Source organism: Cyrtonyx montezumae, unplaced genomic scaffold, assembly GCF_038088225.1.
Source record: "Cyrtonyx montezumae isolate F1298 unplaced genomic scaffold, pur_monq_1.0 scaffold_2, whole genome shotgun sequence".
In the NCBI taxonomy this organism is placed as follows: Eukaryota; Metazoa; Chordata; class Aves; order Galliformes; family Odontophoridae; genus Cyrtonyx; species Cyrtonyx montezumae.
Genome location: NW_027071936.1, coordinates 11,062,448 through 11,088,556, shown reverse-complemented (window position 1 = coordinate 11,088,556; position 26,109 = coordinate 11,062,448). Strand labels below are relative to the sequence as shown.

Here is a 26,109-nt window from a genome sequence, read left to right as displayed (position 1 = left end):
ATGGTTTGAAATGTTTTCAGAGTGGTAATTTTTAATTCCTTGCTTAGCCAGAGTGCCTCTCTACCAGGAGTGGAATTCAGAAACCACCTTAGGAATAACATTTCTCGGGATAGCTGAGGTTGAGACTGTAGTGGATGTGATATGTTCAGACTCAGTGAGAGAGGATGAAGATTGCATTGCTCTCGAGTAGCCCCTGGAGGTTAGCTCCAAGCTATCCTCCATACTCCAAGCAGCAGTATGACTTTGGAGGAAGCTGTCAGCCCTCTGGGCTACAGGAGTGTGCTGTTTCTAATAAGTACATTGCACAAGACAGTAGCTATGAGTCCGTGTGCTCTCTCTCAAGAAAGTCTTTTTAAAAAAATACTAATACGTTCTAAGCTGCATAGTTAATTTCTGAAGTATAGTCTGTGTTCAACATCTACGACAGTTTGGTATTTTTTCAATGTGAATAGAGCCTAAACAAAACATACCCTACGGAAGATCTGTTTGGTTCATCCATACTCAGGGATTTTAATTCCAGTTCAGTTTGGTTTTAGTGGTTGTGATGGAGTTAAAGAAACAAATTCATCCCATTCTACAGTGGATTTTCGGCTAAATATTTAACCTGATAAATCAACGCATTCACTTTTGTGGGGTAGGATCTCAAAGAAAGATAAAACGATAGGGGCTCCCAATAGGAATTAATTTTCTATATGTCACAGCGCTGTATATGTTGCCATAAATTGGTATTCAAAGTGTGGAGGGTAGCAAACTTTGAGGTTATTTTATATGCTTGTACTTTCATTTCTCACTTTTGTGAGGTACATCATCTGTCTTGTATTTTTGCTGCTTACACCTTCGTCAATTAGCCAGTGGAAAATTAGGCCTTTTTATCAGACAGTAAAACTGACCATGATGTTACCATATTAAGCAACATTCAGATGTCAACTACCATCAGTTGAGTAGAATAAAATACACAGTGCTTTAAATATGACATAGTGTGACTAGGAATATTTTCTTTTTCACATGGATCACTCCACAGGTAATACTTCCTATTTATTTACGTGGAAACTGCAATGTATACAAAGAGAACAATAACACTATCTGATGAGCAAATTCTCAGCTACCAAGTACTGTTTTTCAGTACAGACAATACTGTGAGTTGTGTGTTTTCAGTGAAGAAGAGCCTGCGTGCTTCTCTCATGAGAATCTTCATGACTGTGTGAAATGTGGCTTGTCTTTCCCATTGCTGTTGCTACTGCTGCTGAAACCACCACCTCTCTACGTTTATGTCCACTGTTCGGTCTCCATAAACATTCAGCAGGCTTCAAGGAATCGCAGGTATTATTTTATGCATGTGGAGGAATTCAGTTCTACCTCTTCGCTTCACGATTACTTGAGTGTCAGACTCCGTTTTGCCAGACTGCCCCTCTGCTGCCATTTGTTGCACAGCAGGAACATGTAATGTAGTAATGGTAGGAAGGTTCAGCCTCTGCTGTCGTATCATCAACATCCACCTCTGACATGGTGGGCCAATGTAATAAAATAGGAGGCGTTATTTTTGGAGCAGCCCGTTTCTTGATTACAGTATCTTGTAAATGAAGTGTTTAGAGGCTTGATTCGCTGATGTTACCACTGAATTTGTACAGTCATAATACAAATCCTGCAGAATATCATTGGTGAACTGGTCTAAAACAAGACCACAGGATTGCTTTTCTTGTCTAAAACAAGACCACAGGATTGCTTTTCTTGTGGTTTCCAAAGAAATGCAAGTCTTCCAGAAATGAAGAATGAGGTCTGGTTTGTTCTAAAGCTGTTGGAAATGGGTGGTTATACAGATGTATATGATAGCAGTGAACATAGATCAGAGAGTCAGAACATCAAGGGGAAGAGAGAGAAAAATAAAGAGATCAAAGATAATGGAGAAGCTGTAGGGAGAGCTGGCTTTGTCTTTTCTGCCAAAAATGGTGTATTAAACAGTAGTATTAGTTGTTATCCAGTAGAAGATGAGAAAAGCTCTGTAGCATATACTCTGATGTGGATGAAGCACTTCAGCTGTAGAAGTGAACAGTAACACCTCGGCCTCTTGTTTCCCTTTTTGCTTGACACTGAGATAATTGTAATGAATGAGTGGTAAAGAAAGTTACTCAGATAATTTCCTGTTTTATTTCATTCAACACCAGTTGGAGATGAAAAACCTAACAGGAGAGGGCAGCTTAATTTGGCTAAAAATGGTAGAGTCTGATTTTCATACCAAACATTTGACGGTACAGCAAGAACAGTAATTGTCTGGAGAGGCCAAGGCAATGAGTTCTGTGCAGTATGAAACAGGAGTGTGTTTCCCTCTTTGCCACTGATTTGTTTTGTAAATTTTGGAAACTCTCCAGCCTTGGTGATTCTGTGTTCTTTCTGATACATTTTCTTTTCTTGTTTCTTAAATAATCATTGAAAAGAATGATTATTCACTAATTCTTGTCTTAATCTGTCATTATTGAAGAAGAGGAAAGAGCTCGTTGAAATGCGATGTCAATTCTCTTTAATATAGACTATGTCTATGTAGGCAATGAAAGTGATACCTAAATATTTAGAGCAGTTTGAGACGGTTCTTTTACTCAAAGGAAACACACTTGATTTTTAAGAAGCCTAGGGAGAGAATGAACTCTGTGTATTTTTGGAGTTTTTGGAAGGGTATATGAGAAAACTATCTGCCAAAAATAGTACTTGTACAGGTGATTCTCACTAAAAGTTCCAGGACTTTTATTACCGTTATGCTTCCTAGTTTTTGGTCAAATGTGTGACTTTAAATGCCCAAATATAGTACTCCATTTCTAAAGACACTAGAATTCTATCTTCTATATACATTTTTCAGTGGAAATTAACTGTGAGTTATTTGATATAAGCCTGTGTGCAGTTTCCTTCATCTCATCAGAATTAGTCAAAGTTTTGTCAGAAGGGTTTGTGTTAAGAGGAATCTGTAAGAGCACGTTTACACTAGGTCATACACGTAGTGCGAATTGGCAGAATTCCTCATCCACGAGTCGCGTTGGAAACAACCGCTTCAGTTTGGTGAATTATTTTATTCTGTTGAATTTTCACCTGCAAATATGTGCTGGAAGCTAACATGTCTATCACCAGGATCATTCATTCTCATTTTTAGCACCTGAAAGTGGTTGAGTGTTATAACTTTATTTTCTGGCCCTCAGAGTAGGCCTTGTAGTAGTATCCTACTAAATTCATAGTAAAAGCATAAATTTGTTAATAACTTTCCTCTAGGATTATGTGTTTAACAAATATCTACTGTGTACCTTATCGAGGGAGTTGATTCTTTGTTTAGTATAAGTAGCATTGGGAGTGCAGTAAAAGAGAAGAGTAGCCTCCTTTACTGTCTGCACAGTAGATTGCCTTAAGAGACACTGAGACCAGTAGAGAAAAGAAATTGCACTGATCCCATAGATATACTGCTTGAGAGGTTTCTATTATATTCTTACTTCAGACTTCATTCCACCATTAAATTCCCACTATCAGGCCCTGGGAATCAGGCCAGCATGACAGAGAAGTTTGGCTGAAATGAATCTGCTATATTAGTTTTTGTGAAAATGATTAAGTTCCGCAGGATCGAGATGAGTATTATTTTTCAAACAGTCTTTGTTTCAAAGGTAGGCAAATAAACCTTAATATAGAAAAGAATATTACAAGGAGGCAGACAAAGCTAAAATTGAATGGCAAAGTAAACAAGCTACCTAAACACATGTTCTCAGGTAGAAAACGATACCAAGTCATTTATTTGGCACAGTAAAAAATCAGTTGAAGTATTTTAAGTAGACTGCCCATCAAATAAGCATAATTATAATCAGAATTCTTACAACGTTCACAAAATTCCTAAAGGCAATCAGCTCCACTCAAGTTAGTAACTTGGATAAATCACCATTAATTAGCTAATATAAGCCAGCAGGTGGTTTTGAGCCCAGAGAGATTCCCTAGTTATTTAAATTATGTATACTACATTACACCATAGATAGAGTAAGTGAAAGGGGAACAACAGACACAAGTCTGTTTATTAAAAAATAAAAAAAATGTTTAGGGTTGATGCTCAGCTAAAGTCTTCTCCAGCTCCCGCATCCTACCCAAAGGAATACAAGGCGGCTTTGACCCCCAGCTTGAATAATATAATCCAGGAGCGTTCTATGTAGCTGCCATTTCATCAGTGAATTATATGCGGGAAAATCAGCATTGGAAGCTTTCTTAAAGAGATTTGTTCTAAAGAGAATGGGCATAACCTTGTGGAGAGATAGGTATCCATTGAAGCACTGAACCACAAAGAACGAAGACAGCCTTGTCAGCATACAATTTGTGCTCAGAAATAGGAGGGAATTCTTTCCTGGGGAGCTTGAGGTAGGCACTTCCCTCAAATAAGTAATTTAAAGATCACATCCTTATGAGAGACTAATGTCCAGTCCTTCTCACACGATTCTGTCATGCTCTGTTGTGGACAATAACTGTTAGGAAGCAATCTGAGCACCAATCTGAGCACTTAAGTCCAGCAGGAAAAACTTCCCAGAAATTTTTTATAAATACTGACGTGGATAACTGTATGAGATCTGGAGATTCTTTCAAAACTCTGGCCCAAATCTGTATGCAAATCTATTGGTAATCCGTGATCTCTATTTACGTGGCAGGTTACCATAGAATTTTATCGTAAACTACTGCTTCTCATAATACTTGAATTTGATGATCGTGCAAAATCAAGGCCCAATTATACTTTATTGTATTTACTTTAAGCCGATGTAATTGTGTGGAAAGAAGCAGCAAGATCAATAAAGATATTTGTATTTATCACCAGGATAGCATCTCTGATGATCTGGGCTGTGATACAGTAACAGTACTTTAAAAGATTAAAAATCCTGCCAGAGTTTAACAAAAAATGCGCACGTCTGGTAGTAATATTTCATCTCAAAGCATGCTCTTGGACCATCCACGCTTTTCATGTTAATCAATTCAGTGTAATTGTCATTTTGTATGGAACTATAATGGCATTTCAAGTTGTTTTACTGCTTGTTTTTGGAATCACTGCTGGTATATCCTTCACGCTGGATGAGGTATTTTGCCAAGTTTATTATTATGTATTTCTACAGGTGTCTAGTGGATCAGTGGTTTTTTTTTTTTTTTTTTTTCCAACCTAAGAGGTATTTAGCATTTCATTGAATTACAATTTCAACAAATTGTTTGATACTAGAGAGAATGCCACAAAGATAAGACTTTTCATTGCCTTATTATAAGCCTAATCCTGAAGTCCTTAGCGTTTCTTGTGAGTAAACATGAAAGCTATACCTACCTAATTTCTCTACGCTTCTTCAGTGAACACTTAGGGATCAGTTTATACCTGCAAAACTGGAAAACTGCATGGTGATTCCCAAGTAATTTGAACGGTGTTAGCATGCCTGAAAATGCACAGCAAACTACTGCACCATCTTCAGTATATTTCCTGTGCGCCATTTCCCATGGCCTCATAGACCAGTGCATACTTAATGGATCCAAGTCCCTCACAAAATAGGACTATGGATATAGAGAGGTTGAAAGTATGAAGATGGGTGTGTGTACATTGCCAACTTTCCAGCCAGTTTAGAGCTTAATTCATTTTCCTGTGGACTTCTACCTACCACCATTCTCTACGGTCCTACCACAGCTGCTTCAGATCACTGCCAGGAGCTTGAGCTAGAGCCTTTGTACATATTGAGGCTTGGACACAGGAGTTGGACAAGTTGAGCCATTTTTCCTCATTGTTAAAAGAATTTCTCAGCCTTTCCCCTAGCCTTTGTCTGTCCCAGTGGGAAAGTGAGTTAGAGCCTGAGCAATGATTTCAGAATGCATCTGAAGTCAAAAAATATGTAAAAACAGGAACAATTGTAATTTGCTAGATAATATTTTCTGCATATGTGAAATAAATATTATCACAAGTTTTTAAAAATGTGTCATCCATTGTATCCTAAACTACCTTAAAAATAATTTTTTTCTGGGCATGTTATAGAAGTACGCAGCTGCTAGGTTGGGGGGGGGTGGATGGGGGGGAAAGGAGGGGAAACACAGGCTTGTTGCTCAACACATGCAATGGTGCCCTTTGATATGTTTTTTTGGACTTGGTAATAGTATTGTGTCTACCGCTGTTCACAAATATTTTATTTATAAAAACTACCCTCCCACAGAGCTGCTGCAGATGATCTGCAAGCTGAAGACTAGCCCATAAACTCCCCTTGCTCTAAGAAACCATGCTCCTGGCTTTAAACAGCGGTGCTTGGGTTGGGATTTTTGGTAACGAAGTCACGTCTTCCCAATTTCAGCATTATATAGCAAGAGATCTTCTATGGAAAAGCAGTATCTTTACATCAGTACGACGAACAGAATTAATGCTATTTTTGCCAGTTAAGTGTCATTGATATCTTGGGAATGTCATCACTTGTGTGCCATCATTTGTTATTAGCTTTTGTATGAAAGCCAAAGAGACAGTAATGCTCGTAAAATGTAAAGATTAATAAAATGAGTTTTAATGGCTAAAAATACCATGTTTTAGGGGGCAAGGAAAACCCTGGTATCGTGTAACTTGTTCAGGCAAATTAAGTCTGGCTTTGTACAGTGAACAATTGGAAACATTCCTATTTAGGTTTTCTTGTGTTAACCCTTCTCTAGTCTCCACAAATGATCGTGCTTTACTAGTAGCAGCATAATGGAAGAAAAGAACATGATAGTAGGCCAAATCTAAGTACCTTCTAGTTTGGTATTTAACTGTGGTTAACAGATGAAGAAAAGAGAGGACACGGTTAGTAACAGTTGTATCTGGTAATCTCTCCAAATTTTTGACAATCTGCGAGTTAGGGACACAGAGCTTGAATGTAGACATAGCTGCTTAATAGGCTTTATTGTATTGTCCTTGAACTTCTCTGGTGTATTTTGAACTGTTGTTTAACTTTGGCTGCTAAGGCATCTCATTACAATGGATTTCAAGGCCCATCTCTATCATTTGATTTTAGAAAGAAAAAGAAACTTCCTTGAATCTCTTCTGAGCCCATTGTTAGGTAATTTCAGTCCTCTCTACTCAATTTTTGTTCCACGAGAAATAGTGAGCTATCATTTCCTGCTCCCTTTCTTCATGTGAAAACGTGTACATGTCTTTATATCCCACCTTCAGTCATCTTTCTATCAAGCTAAAGCTTACAGTCCCTCTGTGCATAAAAGACTGTTTTTCCACATGTGCATTAATTTGCATTTATCAACACCAAATTTCATGTGGAGCATTATTGCCCGGTTACAAAATCTTTTTGAAGTTCTTTTTGGCGTTGATTTCCCTTTGCAATCGTTTATCAGCAGTACATGCTGTCACTTGGCTAACGCTTTTTTTTAATTTATTTTACATTTAACAGTACAAATTCTGCCATGGATCCCTCTTGAATTTACTATTGGTCTATCTTCAAAGTGAAAATTCAGTCCATCTTTTCTTACCTTTATTTTCTACTTTTAAACAGTTATTAATCCAGAGAAGTTATCTGATGTATTTTGGGAATCTCCAGATAATATTCAGCCAGATCATCATTTGTTCCTCAAAAGAAAATAAACTCGTGAGCCCTCTGCGAAAGTTATCTTGATTTCTTTTCCTCATTATAACATTTTAATTCACCTCTCTATCCTTATATCCATTACTATAGAAGTAGCTAATATATCTAGTCTGGGATTTTGATTTTTTACTAATTTCTCTCTTCCCACAGAATATTCTTGTTCTTCACTGATGTCTTGTTCAGCACTTTGTGTTATTCTGGTATTGAGGCTAATTTAAGTAATACCTATGTTTGTGTTCTTTAAACTTTTTGCACAAATACCATTTTCTTTCCAGATTTGTTTCTCAGTTTGCTTTCAGACTCTTCCACTGATATATCCGTCTGAGACTGTTCCGCTCACGCTTATCTAGAAAAGAGTAATGCTGATAGAGATCTCTGCTGGAGGTCTTCCTTAATAAATGCAATCCTAAGAATGCGTTCAACCTTTCTGCTTTGATCTTTCACTACTTGAGTACTTTTTTTTTTTTTCCCCAGAAAAAAATTTGTAAAAGAATCATGTGGATATACTTATTCCACCTGTAAGGACTGCACTGTAAGGACATATGGGGATAAATGGGAATAAATGGAGTCTGTAGAGATGGGATGCCTGAAATCTGATCTTTGTTGTCTTTGTGTTGTCTTTTTCAAACAAAGCAGTGGAAAACTGTCTCCACTATCTTGGTAATGTGGAAGCTAACATTAAAGTTCAGGTTTAAACAGGGTAGTCATTGGGTATTTGTTGGCACAGAGAGAGAGCCACATTGATGTTCTTAGACTCTAAGGGGGAGCAGGCTTCTGTGTCAGTGACAAATGAGGACAGAGAGCAACTGCTCAATAGCTGTGTTCATCTGTGCTATCCAAGGGGATTTCTGGCAAGTCAGTATACAGACACTCCATTTCTTTTTTCAGTTAAGAGCTCTGTGTTGGAGATTTCTGTGGCTTCTTACATGTTGGAAAGTCCAGGGGAAGCCTTCACAGTAATAAGTGGTGGAGTATATCCTTATGTGGTAACTAAATATATTGTGACTTACTGTTTCTTCACTGTATGGTCATATTCTTTTCTTGTTTAGAAGAAAAACAAATGCTGTATTCCACACATTCTTCCTTCATTCTTCTGTTCGTACTTTTATGCCTAGAGGTTTTCTTCCATCTTTTTTTTTTTGTTTTGCTTTTTTCCAGAGAGACTTGAGTCTTTACTCCCAGTCCTTTTCACACAGCTGCAGTTAAATAATCAGAGTTGAAGTCTGGCCTGATAACAAAATGTTGTTCTTTGGATTCAGAGATAACATCCTAATCAAATTTGGATTGGAAGAAGCAGCTTGCTCTTCAAGAAAGGTTGCTTTATGTTGTCTGTCAACTTAGGCAAGTACCATTGCATTAGTTATTGATTAGTCAGTGGAGGAAAAATTTGAGAAAACGAACAAGGAAATTGTTCAGAGAAGCTATCCTAGAAGAGAGGGAATTTGGAACACATTAAGTGTAGTGGAAGAGTAGAAACCATCAGTGATCATCAAAGGAATGATTTGTATCTTCTGAGTGTATTTTAATTAATTAAAATATTAATTTATAATTAAATTTTAAAAAGTAAGCCAACCAGAGAGATGTCCCTTTAAGCTTGCTGCTATAAATTTTGCATACAAAGGAATAGTTTCAGTTCCAAATCACACTGTAATCAGCAGAAGTGATTGTGTATATGCATGTGCAATTGTGAGCATCTCCACACACGGAAGACCTTTTGAAGTTAAAGGTTAATGATGATGCATTAATAGATATTTGTGAACTGGTCATTGGTAGATGTAGCCAGGAATTATAAGTAGTGATATCTTGAAGAATCTTTTGAATTAAAGCATTAAATAAACTTTTGCTAAGGTAGGACTTAATACTTCAGTGAAAAAGATTATATTACAAGAGTGTTACAATTGGACTATGATCCTAAAAATTCAATTGATATAAATTTGACACAGTTTAAAATAATATCTCAGCATCTCAAGCATTTATTGATACCGAATTCAGTTTTGGGAGATAAACTTATTATTCCCTTCATTGTTCCCTTTTATTCAAGATACTGAGTTCCTATGTCTTAACAACAAAGATTTCTTTCTTTTCCCCTGTTCTTGAGCTACAGCACAAAACAAAGGTATTTTTAAATTGGTTTGCTTTCCGCTGTAAGATCTCTAGGATTCTACTTAGGGATCATGATTAAGAAATTAGAATGCAGACATTTTATGAAAATTAAGTTGATTAGAAAATAAGAATTTGGGGGTATTTAACCGCAATAAAATAAATTCTTAAATACCAGAGTAAATAATTTGAGTTTGGTACAGTAATTTTCTGCAGTTATCAAGGACTAGGATTGTAGTCATTGGGCTAACTTTTTTTGTCCTCATTAACCTGCTGTGGTAAGGTCTTTGCAGATGACACTGGGATTTTCACATTGAATAGAATTCTTTCTTCAAACATCTCCAAACCATACAGGTACTAAATAGAAGTAGCTGTGATTTTTTCAAAACATTTTTCATCTTGTTCTCACTGTGAAATAGGATGTCACTTTGTTTTTGAAGAAATTACAAGGCAAGTTCTACCGTCTTTGCTCTTTATAGTCTGTTTTAAGAAAACCAAGTACCTTGTTAGTATGCTTTTCGTCTCCCCACCTTCTTCTTATTATTATTATTGGCTTGTTTATTAAATAACATCTTTAGAAATGAAGTTCAGTTGTAATCTTAGTATAGCTGGGGAGAGATGGAACCCTTGGTGGTGAGTGCAACGTAAAAATCTTGACTTAGGGAATATCCAAATGTAGCGACATTTTTGTTGAGTTCACTGTGTTTCAATTACCATTTATAGTCCACTCAGCAATTAATGAAGAGTCACATGAAGTTCTGCAGTCACCACTCCGCCCGTATCTCAACAATTATTTGGCGGTGATGCAGCACACACTAACTTGTTTGTTTACCTTTGATTTGGTTGAATAGATCTTTCCTTAGGAAACATACTACTTTTAAAATAATTAATTTTCATTGCCTTAATCGTGTGTTTGTCCATAAAGAGGTTCTGATCGATAAATATATATCTCCCACATCTCATATTTCAAGCTTCTCTACTAATACTATTTTTGAAATGCAGGTAGTTACAGTCTGTATTTGTAAATATTTTCTTTGTTTTTGGAATTAAACTTCAGAATAAGTTATAATAAAATACTCTGTTTTGTTACAGCATTACTTAAAAACTCCCAAGGAACTGAGCTGTAAATATTGTTCTCTGTAATATGTTTTCCCTATAAGATAGGAAAATCAATTTCACATGAAACCTGCCTTTCCACATAACAACCAGTAGTGAAGTTGTTGGTTTTTTGCTGTTGTTTTTGTTTTTTTGCCATTGCAAACAATAATGTGAATCTGAATACGTTAAAAAAAGATGTACTTATGTCTATCCTTAAAAAAAAAAAAAGCTGAATTTAGTTAATTATCTTAAATCTGACAGTGTTCTAGAAGAAAACAGAAATCTCCTTTCTGAATTTCTAAATACTGAATAGTAAGAAAGACTGCCCAAAATTTAGAAGTGATACGGCTAATGCGAAGATGCGTCTCAATAGGTGTAGGTTTTTTTATGGTCTGAATCAGGTAACATTACCAGTAGCATTATAAATGATGCATCAAAACAAGACCTTCAGAATGCCTCAGAATCTCTCGGTCTTTGCAAGTCACTCGCATATTGCTGGTATTTGGTATTATCTAACCTGTCCCTTCTTTGTGGCTGCACTCAGATGTTATAGAAGAGTAAAAGCAGAATTAAGCCCCGTGGAACGTTGCAAATATAACAGTGCTGTTGCTGAGATTGTGCTTCTCCAGAAGTAGTTGCTTTTGAGCAAAATTCAAACGGTTCGAGTTCTACTGTTGGCTTACACGTTATTGTGAACTTCGTCCATCTTGCTGAGGCGAGACTGTACTGTTAGTGTCAAGTGGTCATGAGTAGTCTGAAGGAGCAACTTATTTGTCTGACTTCTGTGCATTGATAAAAGGAAGTCTAACCTTGCTGCCTAAAAAGCCAATTTCATTGCATGCCTTGCATTTAAACTGTACTGCTTTTCTAAGAGTAGCTCTAACTAGAAATTCAGTTAGTCTTTGACTATGCCACCTTACGCAAAGGTAAGATGATGCTTGGTGGAGATTAGAGCTTGGATTTAAAAGTGTATGTACGTATATATGTCTGTATGTATACATATATATGCAGGTTGGGCATCTTTCTTATCAGTCAAAAAATAGAAGAGAGCATTCTTCTTGTTTGTGTCTTTGTTTTAAGAATATTGCTTATTTTCTTTGCACTCGAGGGGGATTAATAGCATGCGGAGTCAATACCAGTAACAATGGTAAAATTGGCATACATTCCAACAAAATACACAGATATTTACACAGATCTGGATTGTTATTAGGAAACTAATTTTTTTTAAACATATTGTTTGAGTTTAAACAATTATTAATGAAGAATGCTTCTTTAAAAAAAAAAAAGATCTTAATTGGATCTACGACACTCAAAAAACAGCGCTGAGTTTGTTTTTTTTCAACCACACAGACTTGTGGATAGGATCAAAATTTTTAATTCATTTGCTATTGAAATTGAAGTCAGAGACAAAAAAGGACACCTAGTGAAGAAGTATACTGCAGCTTTCCCTAATGGAAGAAATATTGGGCTGATGAACGCAACCTATAGAGAATGTGAAATAACAGCCAAGTTTTGGCATTTTATGAATGTCTGTTCATAGATGTGCAAGTTTTATTTCACATTGTCCTTGCCCTTCTCAATAATAATGACTGATAGCCTCACTTGGTGATTTCCCAGCTTTTAAGAGTATATTTTTATTTATTTTTTATGACCAACCTTACACTTGTTAAATGTAATTTTTGCTTTATGTAACATAAAAAAGAGCACATCTGCAGTATGCTGTCCCATGAATTAACAAGAATGACTGGACATAAGACAGGAAATCCTTTAAAAACATATGTTCACATTAAATATCTGGGCTATCTCGGTAAAGGAGGTCTTATGGGGTCATTTTTGATGCAGTGCAAGTAAACCATTTCTGCTCTCATGAAATAGTTTCTTTCAGGTTTATATTGAGCTTGTATAAAGGCACATTACATAAATAGGGGCTTAGTTCGTACATTAGTCTTTTACATCTTGGATTCTTACTAAATCCTTGTTTTTACCAACTTGATGCTTAAGAGAGATTGATTTCTGCTACATATGTTTATAGTGTTTGTTTTGGTGTGTCTGGGATTGAAAACAAAATTAACACGCATAATCAATTTCCTTAGAATTAAAAAGGATGCTTGGGTACCTTTCCTTACATTCTTGTGAAGAAAAAAGAAGGAGATGTGATAATAAAGAAATTGATTTATTCAATCACTGGGTATAAAAACATTAGCCCTGGGAAAGAGCCTTCCTCTAAGAGCTTTAGCTGCCCAGTCTCACTTGTGTGGCACAAAATAATTTGCATTTTTAGAGAAATTTCATGTCTTTTCTGAGCTCTAGTGAAACATGAATAAATTGCTTTCTTCCCTTTTTTCTGATCTTATAAAGCTGAATCCATTAGGGGCTGAGTCAAACACTAATGAAAGAAAGGCAACAACTGAGATGATGGAAACCCTGGATTAGGTTTCTTAGTAGTCCAAGCCCAGCTTTCATGGCCCACGTGTCAAGTTAGTGCTCTTTGGGGAGGCCCTACAGTACATACAGATGTTTTTTTTAACTGCTTTGTTACAACAGGCCTTCCAAGCAGCTAGAAACTAAACGGAGAAGCAAAGATTAAGAATTAAATAGAGCCATGGCAAGCAGTTTGACAGAGAGCATTGCAGTCAGACAAGGAAACTTGTCCAAAGCTGTCAACCTGCTGCTGCCTGCCTCGCAGCCTTGCTGTGACCTCCTCGCTCCTCTGTGCGTGCTGAGGTGGTGATCGCTGGAGGTGCCTCACTGTGCCCCAGGAAAGGATATGATGGCACAAGCAGGGGGTTCCCAGGGAGATAGCAAGTTCAGATAGCTGGAATCATCTCAAGCGTCACGTTCATTTTATTTTTTGTTGGAGAAATAGCGGTATCACCAAACCGATGTCAATTAAGAAACACACTTCATGATGACAGCAGTTACCATGAAAAAAAAAAATTAAAAAGCCTTTGAGAGTCCATCTCAGATTTATTTCATGGGGAAATGGGGAAATATTCCTTCCTTAAACCTGATCTGGTGACCTCGTATGACTTACCACACGCTAGGAAGGCACTTTAAACTGGCAGGAACGGTAAGTGAAGTGGTGTCTGCCACTACTTCCTCCACTGTCTTTGAGAGGGACTAGGCTATCAATGAAACCTTTCCCGTAACAGTCTGACCTACGGTAGCAACAGAGAAATAAATACTGATTCCTTATCTCCCTTCACACTGTGACTGGGGGAATGGTCTGGAAGAAATTTGGGTGTCCGTCTCTGTTCTTCCTACGCCCTCTTTTCCCTACAGCAGCTCTAAGGCTCTGTCATGCATCTGGAGTCACTCAGTGGCTCTCCTCCTGACCTCATCACTTGTCCATCAGAGATGTGAGGGGTAGGGTGATTTTTTCAGGAGGACTTGATTCTGCCCTTGTATGTTTCTAAGCTCCTCATTGATTGGTATGGCATAATTTAGAGTGAATTTGAAGTTGCTAAAGTAAAGTATTTTAAAAAAAAGATCTGTTTTGAAACAATTCGGCATTGCTGCCGTAACCATGCTGACTTCAGGGGTTGTTTAACTTGAGTATCGGGCCCAAAGTAGCCAGAGCATTTATTTTTAACTTCTAGCTTCTACTTACACATTCTCAAAAATCTCTGTGGTTCTATAACTTTCCAAAGTAACTCACAAGTCTTATACTGACTGCTAATAAAGCAGAAAAGTCCATTTCCATTTTCAGCATAATCTTTTTTTCATGTGAATCTATTTCTCATCGTAAGATGGTCTGAAAGCTGGAGCTCTCTACTCGTCTGTAAGAAGTCAAGAAGACGAGTCTTTGGAGTTGTCCCATGCTATCTGGAAAAACACGACCATAAATCCAAAAACTAAGAGAGAGAAACCAAACACTTAACATTACTTCAACCAACAATTTGTTGGTCCAGCTGTTCCCAGCACCTGGTGGAGAGAACTAGACCTGATCTCACTCTGCTGCTAAAATCAGCAAAGAAAGTTGATGGGGAAAAGCTTTCTCTATGTGTCCACGGGGCACTTTATGCAACCATACGTGAGAGATATCCACGCAATATGTTATATCCACGCTGCCATATATGCTTTCAAGGGCCTTGCGTAAGCCTTGACCTTAACTTGCAGCAGCCTCATTATTTCTTATTTGTATTGCAGTGGTACTGTAGACCTGGATGATAGCTTCATTTGATCTGGATATTCTGCAGTGATAAGACTGAACCAAAGGGCAGTAAGAAACAGTGATGATGCTCAGCAGCAGAGAAAGTTGTTGATGACAACTGTTGGATTAATATTGAAAAAAAATTGTTTGAGCCCTTTGCAAAAGAGAGTATGAGGGTATGTGATAGCTTGATGGATACTTATGGGCGGCATGGGAAGAAGTCTGAAAGATGCTTCCACAAAAATTCAGGAAATAGGCAAAGCAGCCTTTGAGCTGAGCTAAAAGGGAGGGAGGGAGGCCTTGTCTCCTCTCTAGCTTTTGAGCAGCATATTTCTGCCTGGGCAGCAGCCAAGGCTTCCACAATGAGCAGCTGCTGCATCACCCTTCTGAGGGCATCTTCACAATTCCACGGGTTCATGGAAAAGCAATTCAGTTCAATTATTTCTACTCTTACATGCGCTGATCTGCTCCAAGAATATTGTATCCTTAGTGATATGCAATTCATCTGCGTGGGGGTCTTTGCTTGTATGAAGGTAGACAGACTTTTTTTGAGAAAGTGAAGTCTTGTGTCAACCTTTAGAGGAGGACTTCTGCTGCTGCAGAGAATGATATCTCCAGAAAGCCCCGGTGATGAGAAAATTGATTTTTCTGTGAGTATCTCTGTGTCTTTTTTTAAAAAACATACCCTTCTAGATGTTTTCCCTACATCTCCTTAGTCTGAGAGGATGTGCTCGTGCCTAAGATGAACTAGTGTACGTAAAGCCGCAGTCAGATAGGGAGAAAAAGTGTCTCCTTGGCATCCTCACTTTTTCTGCAGTAGATGCTCTGCTAGATTTTCTCTGTTTCACTGGCTTTGTGTTGCTGTACGCAGAAGATACTTTTGGCTAAGCTCTTGGAGGACAGTTTCTCGTGAAGGAAGGGAAGGGAAGGGAAAAGGGAAGGAAAAAAATATGCTTTATAGAGGCCTCAAATGTAAAGTGTTTGTGAGCCGCTAGGCAGAGCAGTCACTGGAGATGCTGAAATCAAGTCTCAACCATTAAAAAGTACTCCTACGTATAATTGTAGAAGAGTAGGCAATCCGCCAGGGGCCAGAAAACAGCAGCACCAAACTTAAGATGTAAAGAATGAGATCTGCAGAACAAGAAATGATCAACAAAATTACATATAGCACTCATGTCACAATGCAGAGATAAGAGGGAAAAGAACCAAAATCATAGATCTAATCAGAGCCATCCAGAGCTATACTTGAACCTCAGTATGCTAATGGCACATAATTAAGCAGGAAGAAGTGTTTTAGTAATCTGCCTCCCTTTGAGGAACGTGAACTTCAGAGAAAGGGGTGCCAGGTGCTCTCTGATATCCTTTGAAGATGCATCAAGCTGCATATTGAGAAATATCATAAACTACCAGTTATTTAAATGCTGAGCTCTTCTGTTCAGTGACATATTTTGCTCAACGGGAAGAAGGTGGTGTTTACAAAATGCGCAGCTGTGAATGGTCCTGCTAGCTTGTCACGCAGTCTTTAATTTGGGCCTTCGGAACTAGTATTAGGGGGAAAGCAGTGAGAATTTCTCAGTGTACTGACTTGGGTTTGACTTGGTCTTGGAGTCATTGCTGCGTCTGAAATCTGTGTTGAATTGTATTTTACTCATTTATGGAGAAACTGTTATACCTTGCTTTTCTTTAAAATGGACATAGCAGTGGTAATTCTGAATAGATGTTGAGCACAAGTGCGCTTCCTTTGTTACAATTGCTATATCGTCTAAAACATCAGTCTGCTAACTTTTGCTTTGCCCTCTGCAGCAAGTTCAGATGTAATTCCTAACTCTGAAGAAGCATATTGTGATGTCTGTTTGTCTATCATTAATATGTGCATGTTTTGGGAAAAAGCCTATAGAAGTATCTTCAAGAAAAGCTGGCAAAAGTTCTACAAGAATATGAAATGCCACTTCTGCGAGCAAGATAAGGATTAATTTTCCTAAGGGTTTCTAAGTAGCTTTTGGTTCCTCACTTAGGTGGTGGCTCACTGTTCTCAGCAGAGATGGAAGTAGCGGCAGTGTTTTTATGCTGCCTTTACGTTCCTTCCTTGCCGACTCCTCAGCATAGGCAGGGATCAGTTGGCATCCACCACAAGACCGAGCAGCTTCGCTTTACCCAGAGCTTTGTTGTCTCAGAGAGTTCCCCCAGGGTTTATCCTGTCTTTAGAAGAGAGCAAGTGGGTTCCAGCTGTGATCTTGATTCTACTTCTGGATGAGGGTTGAAAGAAAATAAGTTCTTCTCTTGGTTTTCTGGCAGTTGCCCTTGTCACTGTGGAAGCTCTGTTTAGTCAGCCGAACAGACTTTCAGCCTGTTTTGAAATCTTTGCCTTAGACTGAGAAAGTGTAAGGATTATAAATCTGAAACATTTTCCATAATTTGTCCTGGGATATAGCCAGAGGTGAGATGCTGTATTGAAATTTAAACTCATCATTTGGCTTTCGTATATATAATTTGATGGAAAAGGTAGAACTGGCAGCTATTTTTCTGAGAGTTTTTCATTTGAAATGACCGTCTCAATGGCTATTTTCCAAAGATGTTTTTTCTGTCATCATAATTTCTGTAGAACATTTGTGACTTCTCTCTAGCATCCACGTAAGAAAAATGCACTGTCCTATTTTGTCTTTGAGAAAACCCATTTTTGTTGATGGTCTACAAGTCGAAAATCTGTCCTGCTAGAGCTGTCATTTTAAGTTTATACCCAGTAAATGGTTTGTGCTGAAGATACTGCTATGTTGCATTGCACACGAGCAGAAGAGTAACTTGTTTAAGGATGACTGAATGAAAATAGAATTTATTAGACGGGGGGAAAAAATCGCATTCCTGCTTCGATTTTTTTATCCAGAACGGACAAAGCCCTCCCTCACATTACCATAGTCAAGGTAGACTCCTTAAAATAGCCTACAATAAAATCTGTTTCTCATTCATAAACCTACCCATCTATAAAGCATTTTTTTTTTCGGGAAAACTCACTCGCTCAATATGCTTACTGTAGTTCCTTTAAAGCTCTCATTCGTACTCATAAAGATTCATTCATCGCTGTAAATAATACATATGGTATACTGAAAAGGGGAAGAATTCTAGCTTTTACTATTTCAATTAACAACCTGATCTGATAAAAGAAGCGTTCTCGTCCCTAACTAGGCCATGAGCCCTAAGGGTCTCATTTGCGTGCCTTTATTTCTCTTTGCCAAACTGTCCTGCCGGGATCTGAAAACCAAGCGAACCCACTGACTAATTTTTTTCTATCTACCTACTCGCAAAGACTGACACAAGCATAGGCGCAATTGTATTGAAGCACAGGCCCATTCCTAAACTACTGTAAAATGAGATTGGATGATCGGTCCTTTTCTCGGTCCCACCTTCAAACCTTTCTAATCCAGAGAGCTCATTTCTCTTCTATGTGGCTCTTACAAATGCCTGTGATTAATAATGACTGTGATTCATTAGCCTGTGCTGTTTGCGTTGTTTGCCCAATGGGAGCATTTACTGTCTAGGGATAGCCCATGATTACTCTGCCTTGTGGAGCAGTAAGATGCTTTCAATCTAATGCGCTGTCCATGTTTTAGCATAAAATAATATTAAGGCATCCACATAATGGAACTGTCTGAAGATTCATTAAGCAGTGAAAGAAAATGTGTACGTGTTTGTATGTGCGAGGGAAACATCATCAGCAAATCTTCGCAAGAAATGTAATTTCAGTCAGTGTTTCACTTAAAGCCACGTCTATTTGGAGGTGCAGTTCTGTGGATCTCTGGCTGAAAAATACTCTGTAGCCAACAACTGATTTGGTACAATTAGCTTACTCAAATGACACACAGCCTATTTAAAATAGGGCAAAAAAGGAAACAGAGGTAGGATTATTGTATGTATTCCATTTTGCACACATTTATTTTAAATGCTATCTGCCTTCAAGTACAGAGCTGCAGTGCTCTTAAAAGATTACTATTCAAGTTGCTTCACATACCTTAACAGAGCTTGTAACCTTTTTGCATTATATGATCAACTTTTTGACAGAGCAGGGCCAGCACAGCTAATGGAATAATAGCCTGCAGGGTCCAGCTAAATGATATACGAATATAATCAACCTTTGTGATGACTATTCAAAAGTAATCCCTTTAGCTTTCAACTGCAACATATATTTCAACCAGGCGAGGCCATATGAAGAAAATCTCTGCAGACTCCACCGTTACAATATGGCCTTCATATCCCCACAGTGTGTTTGCTGCTCACAGTGAGTTTTAAATTTAAGGTAATGGCTACTGTATATTCATGTGAGCATAGAACAATACCTTTGATTTGTTGCAGAAATGTAACGTTAGCTACCAAGGGCCCTATTCAGTAAACTTTGACACAGCCCTTATATATGGTTTACTGCTTATGCTAAATGGAATATGCCTGATAAATATGCTTTGCATGCCCAAATTGTACAAATTCATTAATCTTTATATTCATAAAACCTCCAAGTACAGCTGCCTCCCTCTCAAGTGAACCTAGTCAGTGTGCGTGCCTAAACATGTGGGCCCAGACAGCTTAAAAACAAAAACAAAACAAAAAACTGCATCAATTTTCATTTATCAAGACAGAAGAAATAGGAGAGCCTTCTACAAGTGTGGGATGTGTCTATGCTGTTGGCTCTTGTATTATTTGCTCCTGAGGATTTATTCCTACCTTGCTACATCATGCTACAGATTATTTAACTGAAAACAGCTGCATGACCTTTAAAAATGCAAGTAATTTTTTAGTGAGAATAATGGATCGCTTCTCATCACTTGCATTAGGCTGGCATGATAATATAGCATACCCCATCAAACCACAGATAAGGTGAAATCTTCTTTCCCTCTCTCCTGGGTCAAAAATACAGTATTAATAGCGACCCTGAATAAATGGGGTCCACTGTGTCAGAGGAAAATAGATGTAACAAAAGCACTGTATCACTTTAAATGACTACTCTTGCATGTAGAAAATAGTAGAAGTTCGCTCAGATTAACAGCACCTGCAAATGTTTGTTGTATGCAAACAAACATGGGGAAAAAAAAACAAACGTTGCTGACTTTTGAGGCACTGTTTTAATATTTTATGCCACTTGAGCTACAGGGAATAAGCAGGAGAGGGCACAGACTATTCTGTTTTGTACGCCGTGTCACTTGAGCCCACAGCCACTAGGCATCCTCTGCACACTGCTGCAAAGGAGTTCCACCGATGGGTTGGCCACGCACCAGGACCTCCTACTCTGTCTCCAAGCCCACCAGCTGCTGTTTTGGTTCTATCATACCTCATTCTTTTATTGGAAGAGACGGTGAAAAATGGTTTCTGCGTCACCTTCTGCTTGTAACTCTCATTCTTACTTTTCTTGTCATTCTCCTCAAAATATTGCCTCTTTTTTCAAAGGATTTACAGCTCGCTCCATCAATCTGTGGAGCTTTTCAGTAGGGTTCTGGTTTTGAATATTTTCTCATCTCATGAGCACACAATCTCAGAAACACAGGTGTTGTCCATTTTCTTTTTAACATTTTGAGATAAGGCTGCCTATAATGATCTGTCCTCTCTGAAGTCATTGATCATTGTAGCTTAAGTCTTTGTAGCTGTGGCTTTCATTCTTTTCTGTGACTTCTTGATAATTATGCTCTGTAAAGTACTGATAGTTCTGCTTAACTGCTCTCCTAGGAACATAATGAAATAACAAGGTTTTTACGCAAGGTTTTTCACAGTGCAGGTGACTGAGTCCTGGCACAGGCTGCCCAGAGAGGTTGTAGAGTCTCCTTCTCTGGAGACGTTCAAGACCTGCCTGGATGCCTACCTGTGCAACCTGGGCTAGGGAGCTGCTTTGGCAGGGGGTTGGTCTCGATGATTTCTAGAGGTCCCTTCTAGCCCCTACAATTCTGTGATACTTAGAGGTATTGTCAATCCCTACGTAAATACGTGTAAAAAGCAAAAACAACTGAGATGCCAATTCTAGTTGCACTAAAAATTTGACAAGTTTAATTATATTTTTTCAACAGCACTGATAGTGTGTCAAGAACACCCTATTATGATTAACTACATATACATACTATTAATACATATTAATGTTTATCTCTGCATTTTACTCAGCACAAAGATACAAGAGGAGAATGCTTGATGGTGCAATCTGTGGTGATGTATATGTGTTATCATTATGAGATGATCATTATCAATATGAGTTGTTTTTATTGTCCCTAAATAGCAGAAAACTGACAAGAAAACATTTGGCTCGGTATTCCATCAGTTATCCTCGATATGCTTCATATTTGCTGAGAGGGTAGAACTGTTAATCAGGCAATAATAGTTTCATGTCCAAGCGTGAAGGCAAAAGGCCAAAAGGTACATGGGAATAGCAATTCATGCTATAATTCCACATCAGTCATTTGCACGTCTCCGCTGTTTGTTGTATGTGTCCCTGTATGGAAGATACGTCACTGTTAGAGATGCACTTTCGTGTGCATTTCATTATGAATACATCTATACATTACGCATGTAATCACGTTTATGGTTGGAGTTATCTACTATTCTTGCACCAGTTTTTCATGGTTGAGGTACAGAGATCCTTGTATGCAGTTAGGGTTGGCTGTGTGGTTGGCTGGTTGGTGAACTGACTTAGATTTTGGTGGGATTGTGTTGGTTGTTTTTTTTTACATATTCTGCTGGCAAAAGTACTCCCATTGATGTACTTCAGGAGTGATTTCAGAAAATGTTATCTGGAATAACAATGTGGTTAAATACTGAGTGAAACTACGATGTAGTGCCCTGGTCCAAAATGAGACTTCATGCAATAAGTTATACTAATTCTCAGATATTCTCCATGTGTTTATTTATCCCATTCTTATTTGCTTACAAGTATGGGTGAAGTTCTAGTTAAAAATTATCTGTAATAAAAGCCTGATGAAATATGATGAAATATAAAATTTGTTGAGTTTAGAGACATAGTTTACATCTGGTCCAATTTTTGCATTGAATGTTGCTTTCTGTCTCCACTGAAGTAGTATAAATATGTTGATTTTGGACATGAATTAAATTAAGATGCTATGTGTAAGCATCATTAGCTGCAAGGCAAAGTCCAGTTTTAGACATCACACTGCAGAAAGGTAGTGGCAAATAAGAAGGGTCCAGAGGCAAGGATACTACAGAGGTTAGAAGACAAATATTCAGGAGATTGCATTTGCTCATCCTTAAAAATAATAATAATAGAGGAAGGAAAATAGTCCTTAAAACCGATTAGAAGCTGTTGTAAAAGAGAGCAACATTTCTTGGTTCTTTATGTCTATCAAAAGCAGAGCAAGAAAAAAGATCCCCTTTACCTGCAATAAATATTTATTGTTGGTATTAGGGAGGAAACTGAGCTCTAAGACTGCGAAGCACTGGAACAGAAAGATTCAAAATGTTGTGAAATGGCCTTCATCAGTAGGCTTTGAGAAAAGTTTTGACAAATACTTGTCAGTTTTGGACTAGATATATGTGCGCTTTCTTCTTTTGAGGAAGTGAACCCTTCAGTAGTTTCCCAAACAGGAACCAGACCCCCAGGGACGGTGTGCTGTAATGAAGCAGAGGGAGGTGTGCTGCTGGGGGTTGCTGGGAGCAGACCAGAAAGCTTGACCCAGAGGTGGGAGTTTGGTGCAGGAACAGAAGAAGGGCTGAGGATCACGGCCATGGGATCGAAGGAAGCACGTGGCTGGCAGTAACGGTGGAGTTGAGCAATTGCTCATCCCATCCAGCTGCTGTTTTGACCACGTCCCATTAGCAGGACACTGCTTAGAGATGGCCGCCTTTCTTATCCAAACTGGTCACCGTGTTCTGCCTTCTGCACTGTTCGCTTCCTCTCCTGGACAGTCCTCTGTCTGCCGTGCCATCTTTCAGTGCTGTCTTTGATGTCACCCCCCAGAAACGCCTTGGTTGTTGGCTCCCAACCTGTGTTCCCACCTGGTCGTGTCCCACAAAACCATCCCCTCCCTGACAATCACGGCTCTGGAGTGCCAGAAGTCCCCACCAGTTCTGTGATTCAAAGTGTGTATTTTATTTGGCTCGCCTCGCCTGTTGTCTAGGATTACCCTCTCTTGTGACTTTCTACTTGGTTACATATTTTTGAAATAAACATTCTAAGCTACTACTATTAATAGGAATGTTGTGAGCCTGAAACACTAACATACTTTTTGTTTGTTTGTTTTTAATAACAGAGCTTGATAAAGAAACAAACCCATGTGAGCCTCCTTCAGAAATGAGCCCCCATGAGTCTCTTCCAGGGACCGACATTCTAGATCATTCCTGGTACAGTATTTGTTCTTATTCCATATTCTTTTTACCAATTTCACAAGATGTCATAGCTTCTAAAATTTGACCAGATTTTGGCAGGCAGTTGTGCATCAACTGTGGTAGTGTGTCTTAATCACAGTCTTTTTTCTGCTCGTAAATGAACAAATTCACGTTTCTTTTACTTTTTGTCTTTTTCTTTTTTTTTTTTTTACTGCTTTTCCTGGTTCTAGAATTCAATTGCTTTTGATCATGTAATTGCTTTTAATTTACTGAACCTAAGTCTTGGAGACAGAAGCAAATCTATTAAATAGATGCTGAAGTCAGACATAAAATATGTAGGTATCAAGAAGTATACATAAACTTACAACACTTACTCTATGTTATTTCTTATTTTTTGTTATAGAAGACACCTGCTTGCTTAGGGCGAATCTGACGGATGTATGTCATGCATTCAGGAAGATCTTCAAAAACTTGTGCAACAAAGTAAGAATGTTGGTGGAAGTTTTGTCATTGGAGTAGGTGCGTGTTGTAGCAGTATAAATATCTGATAGCTTTAAGTAATCTTATGACTGATGTGTGGCTCCTTGTTTCTATCAAAAAACAGCTAGTGTCATCAAAACAAATGCAAAAGGTAAGAGTAACGTAGAGCAGTGTGTTTATGGTTTATGCCACTTATTGTCCTTCAGAGCATTAAGATATCAGGCATCCTACATGCCTGCTGAAGTACATGGGAACCCAAGGCGCTCAGAATGCTGGAAGATCAATTTCTAGATGTCTGGATATTTTCTTTAAACCTTGAGTTATTGCTTCGTTCAGAAAAAATAGACTCCAAACTTGATCCCTTATCCGTGGAGCTTCCCGTAAATTTTTAGCATCTGTCTTGAGCAGTTGTGGCTCAACTATGACCTGAATAGAATATGCGTCAGGTTCTGCTAGTGACCCACAGCAGTCTGACTTCCGTGGTCTTCACGGGTGTCAGGGGCTTTTCCCACTTGCTGTCACTGCTGACCCCAAGAGCGGTTCAGGGACAGAAGGCGGTGGCTGTTGCCTTGCAAAGTATACGGCAAAGCAGAGTTTGGAACCTGCAGATTTTACTTAGGAAAATTGGTTCAAGCTTTTGTCATTTCATATATTAGAAAACCTGTTCTTTCAAACTTTATAAATCCCAGTAATTGATTTCTCCCGTCTTTAAACAGAGGTTTCCAGAGTCAGAGTTTGAAGCAAGCTCCATTAGACGTGTAGTCAATTTTTATGACCGTCTTTGAGCAAGCAGTAGGTTTTGCCATAGTAATAACTCATTTCAATGGTTTTCTTCAGGGCTGCAACCTGAGTAACTGGTTGACATTTGACAGTAGGGTTTTTGCCTCTAAAGCAGTGGTAAAAAATATAACACTAACTCACATGTTTGATCAATGTAAGCATAAATACCTGCAATAATGATTTTATTCTTTTAGAGATCTTTACTGCATGAACGCCAGGCTTATTACAACCGTTTTTATTTGGAATGTTTTCATGAGGCTGAGAATTTGTATAGACTTGTTCCTACGTAGCTACGCACATATAGAAACATACAAATCTGTTTACTGAGTGTTAAAGACGTATAACAATTGAGATAAGGAAGGAAAACAGAACCATGAAATAAACAGTAACCGTGTGCAGTTTAGTCTTTATATTTTAATGCTATTGGTAAAAAAAAAAATTAGAAAAACAATACGGAGGCTGGAAATAACATCTAAAAACCACATTAGTCTGGAAGCTTCTAGTGTTAAAAGGACTGCTTTAAGAGGCTGCTAATACTAGAGAGTTGTAATTAATTTTATCATGAAGTTGTTGGGGAAAACAAAGTGGGGTCTATGAATTTATCGTTGATGGTGTAAAAAAATATACGCATAGGAAATATTATAAGCAAAGCTGACATTCTAAAAAAGCTGGTTATCCATTTTTGAGGGAAAGTTTCTAAATTCTTAGAGTTTTAGACTTCAAGCGTACGTTGTTACAACTGATCATGGTTTGTGCATGTCCCAGAAGTTGTTATGCAGCTCTACTGAGCAGCAAACATAATTGTCACTAAATTTTTCCAATCTGAACCCACTGCTAAGTGACAACTTTTGTACGCTTGTGAGGAAATAGATACAAAATTCATCCTCTAAATTCTAAAGCTTTAGCTTTCCCTTATTTCAAAACAATTCTTGTTAGTCATAAAGCTTTTAATGAATGTAAGGGGATTTCTACCACCCTGTAATGATTCAATGGCAAGTGGTGTTCTCCAGAGCCAGGAAGCTCCTGCAGAAATGTTTATTGAGCTACGTTCATCCAGAACGTGTTTATTGAGCCTCCTATCCCTCTCAGAAACTCTGTCTGGCACGTCACTGGGCAGCATGCGGCCATTCTGCTCCTTGCAGGCTGTTTCAGAGCAAAGACTTGCCAAACATATTAGAGCCGGTCAGTCTCTGAACTGTACTGAAGTGGTGATGTTGGTATGTTTAAAATATGTGTAATGGGGCTATGGTTTATGAGAACTGGAAACAAAGACTGATTTTGGGTTAGTAATTTGGTAGGCTTCACTGTTCACGTATCTGATAGTAGTGACTAGCAATGCCTAGCAGAGGGGAAGATTGCCCTCAGAAAGGATTCTGTTTATAATTATGAAAAGTATGCTTTCTAACCATTATTAAGGTTGAATATGTGGAACTTTTTTTTTTCCAAAACTGTCTTGTTTGACCAGGCATTTCTGTAATACCTCTCTATTTTCCACACTTACGCCTATTGGTGACTAGAATCTATGTTCTGTTTCTTGAAGCAAATAAACATGTTAATGAATACTTCCATGTCTGAGTCTTCTTTTGACACAGATGTGTTGCCTGATAATGATCC

General features: G+C 38.2%; 1 protein-coding gene across 1 annotated transcript in view; it reads left to right on the top strand.

Annotated features, from left to right (window-relative positions):
- TTC29 (tetratricopeptide repeat domain 29) overlaps positions 1–26,109 on the top strand; it is a 245,828-nt gene that overhangs the window by 213,501 nt on the left and 6,218 nt on the right. Inside the window, exon 15 of the mRNA XM_065736041.1 lies at positions 23,160–23,250. Coding sequence (XP_065592113.1) covers positions 23,160–23,250 — 91 coding nt within the window. The remainder of the gene's footprint in view (positions 1–23,159; positions 23,251–26,109) is intronic.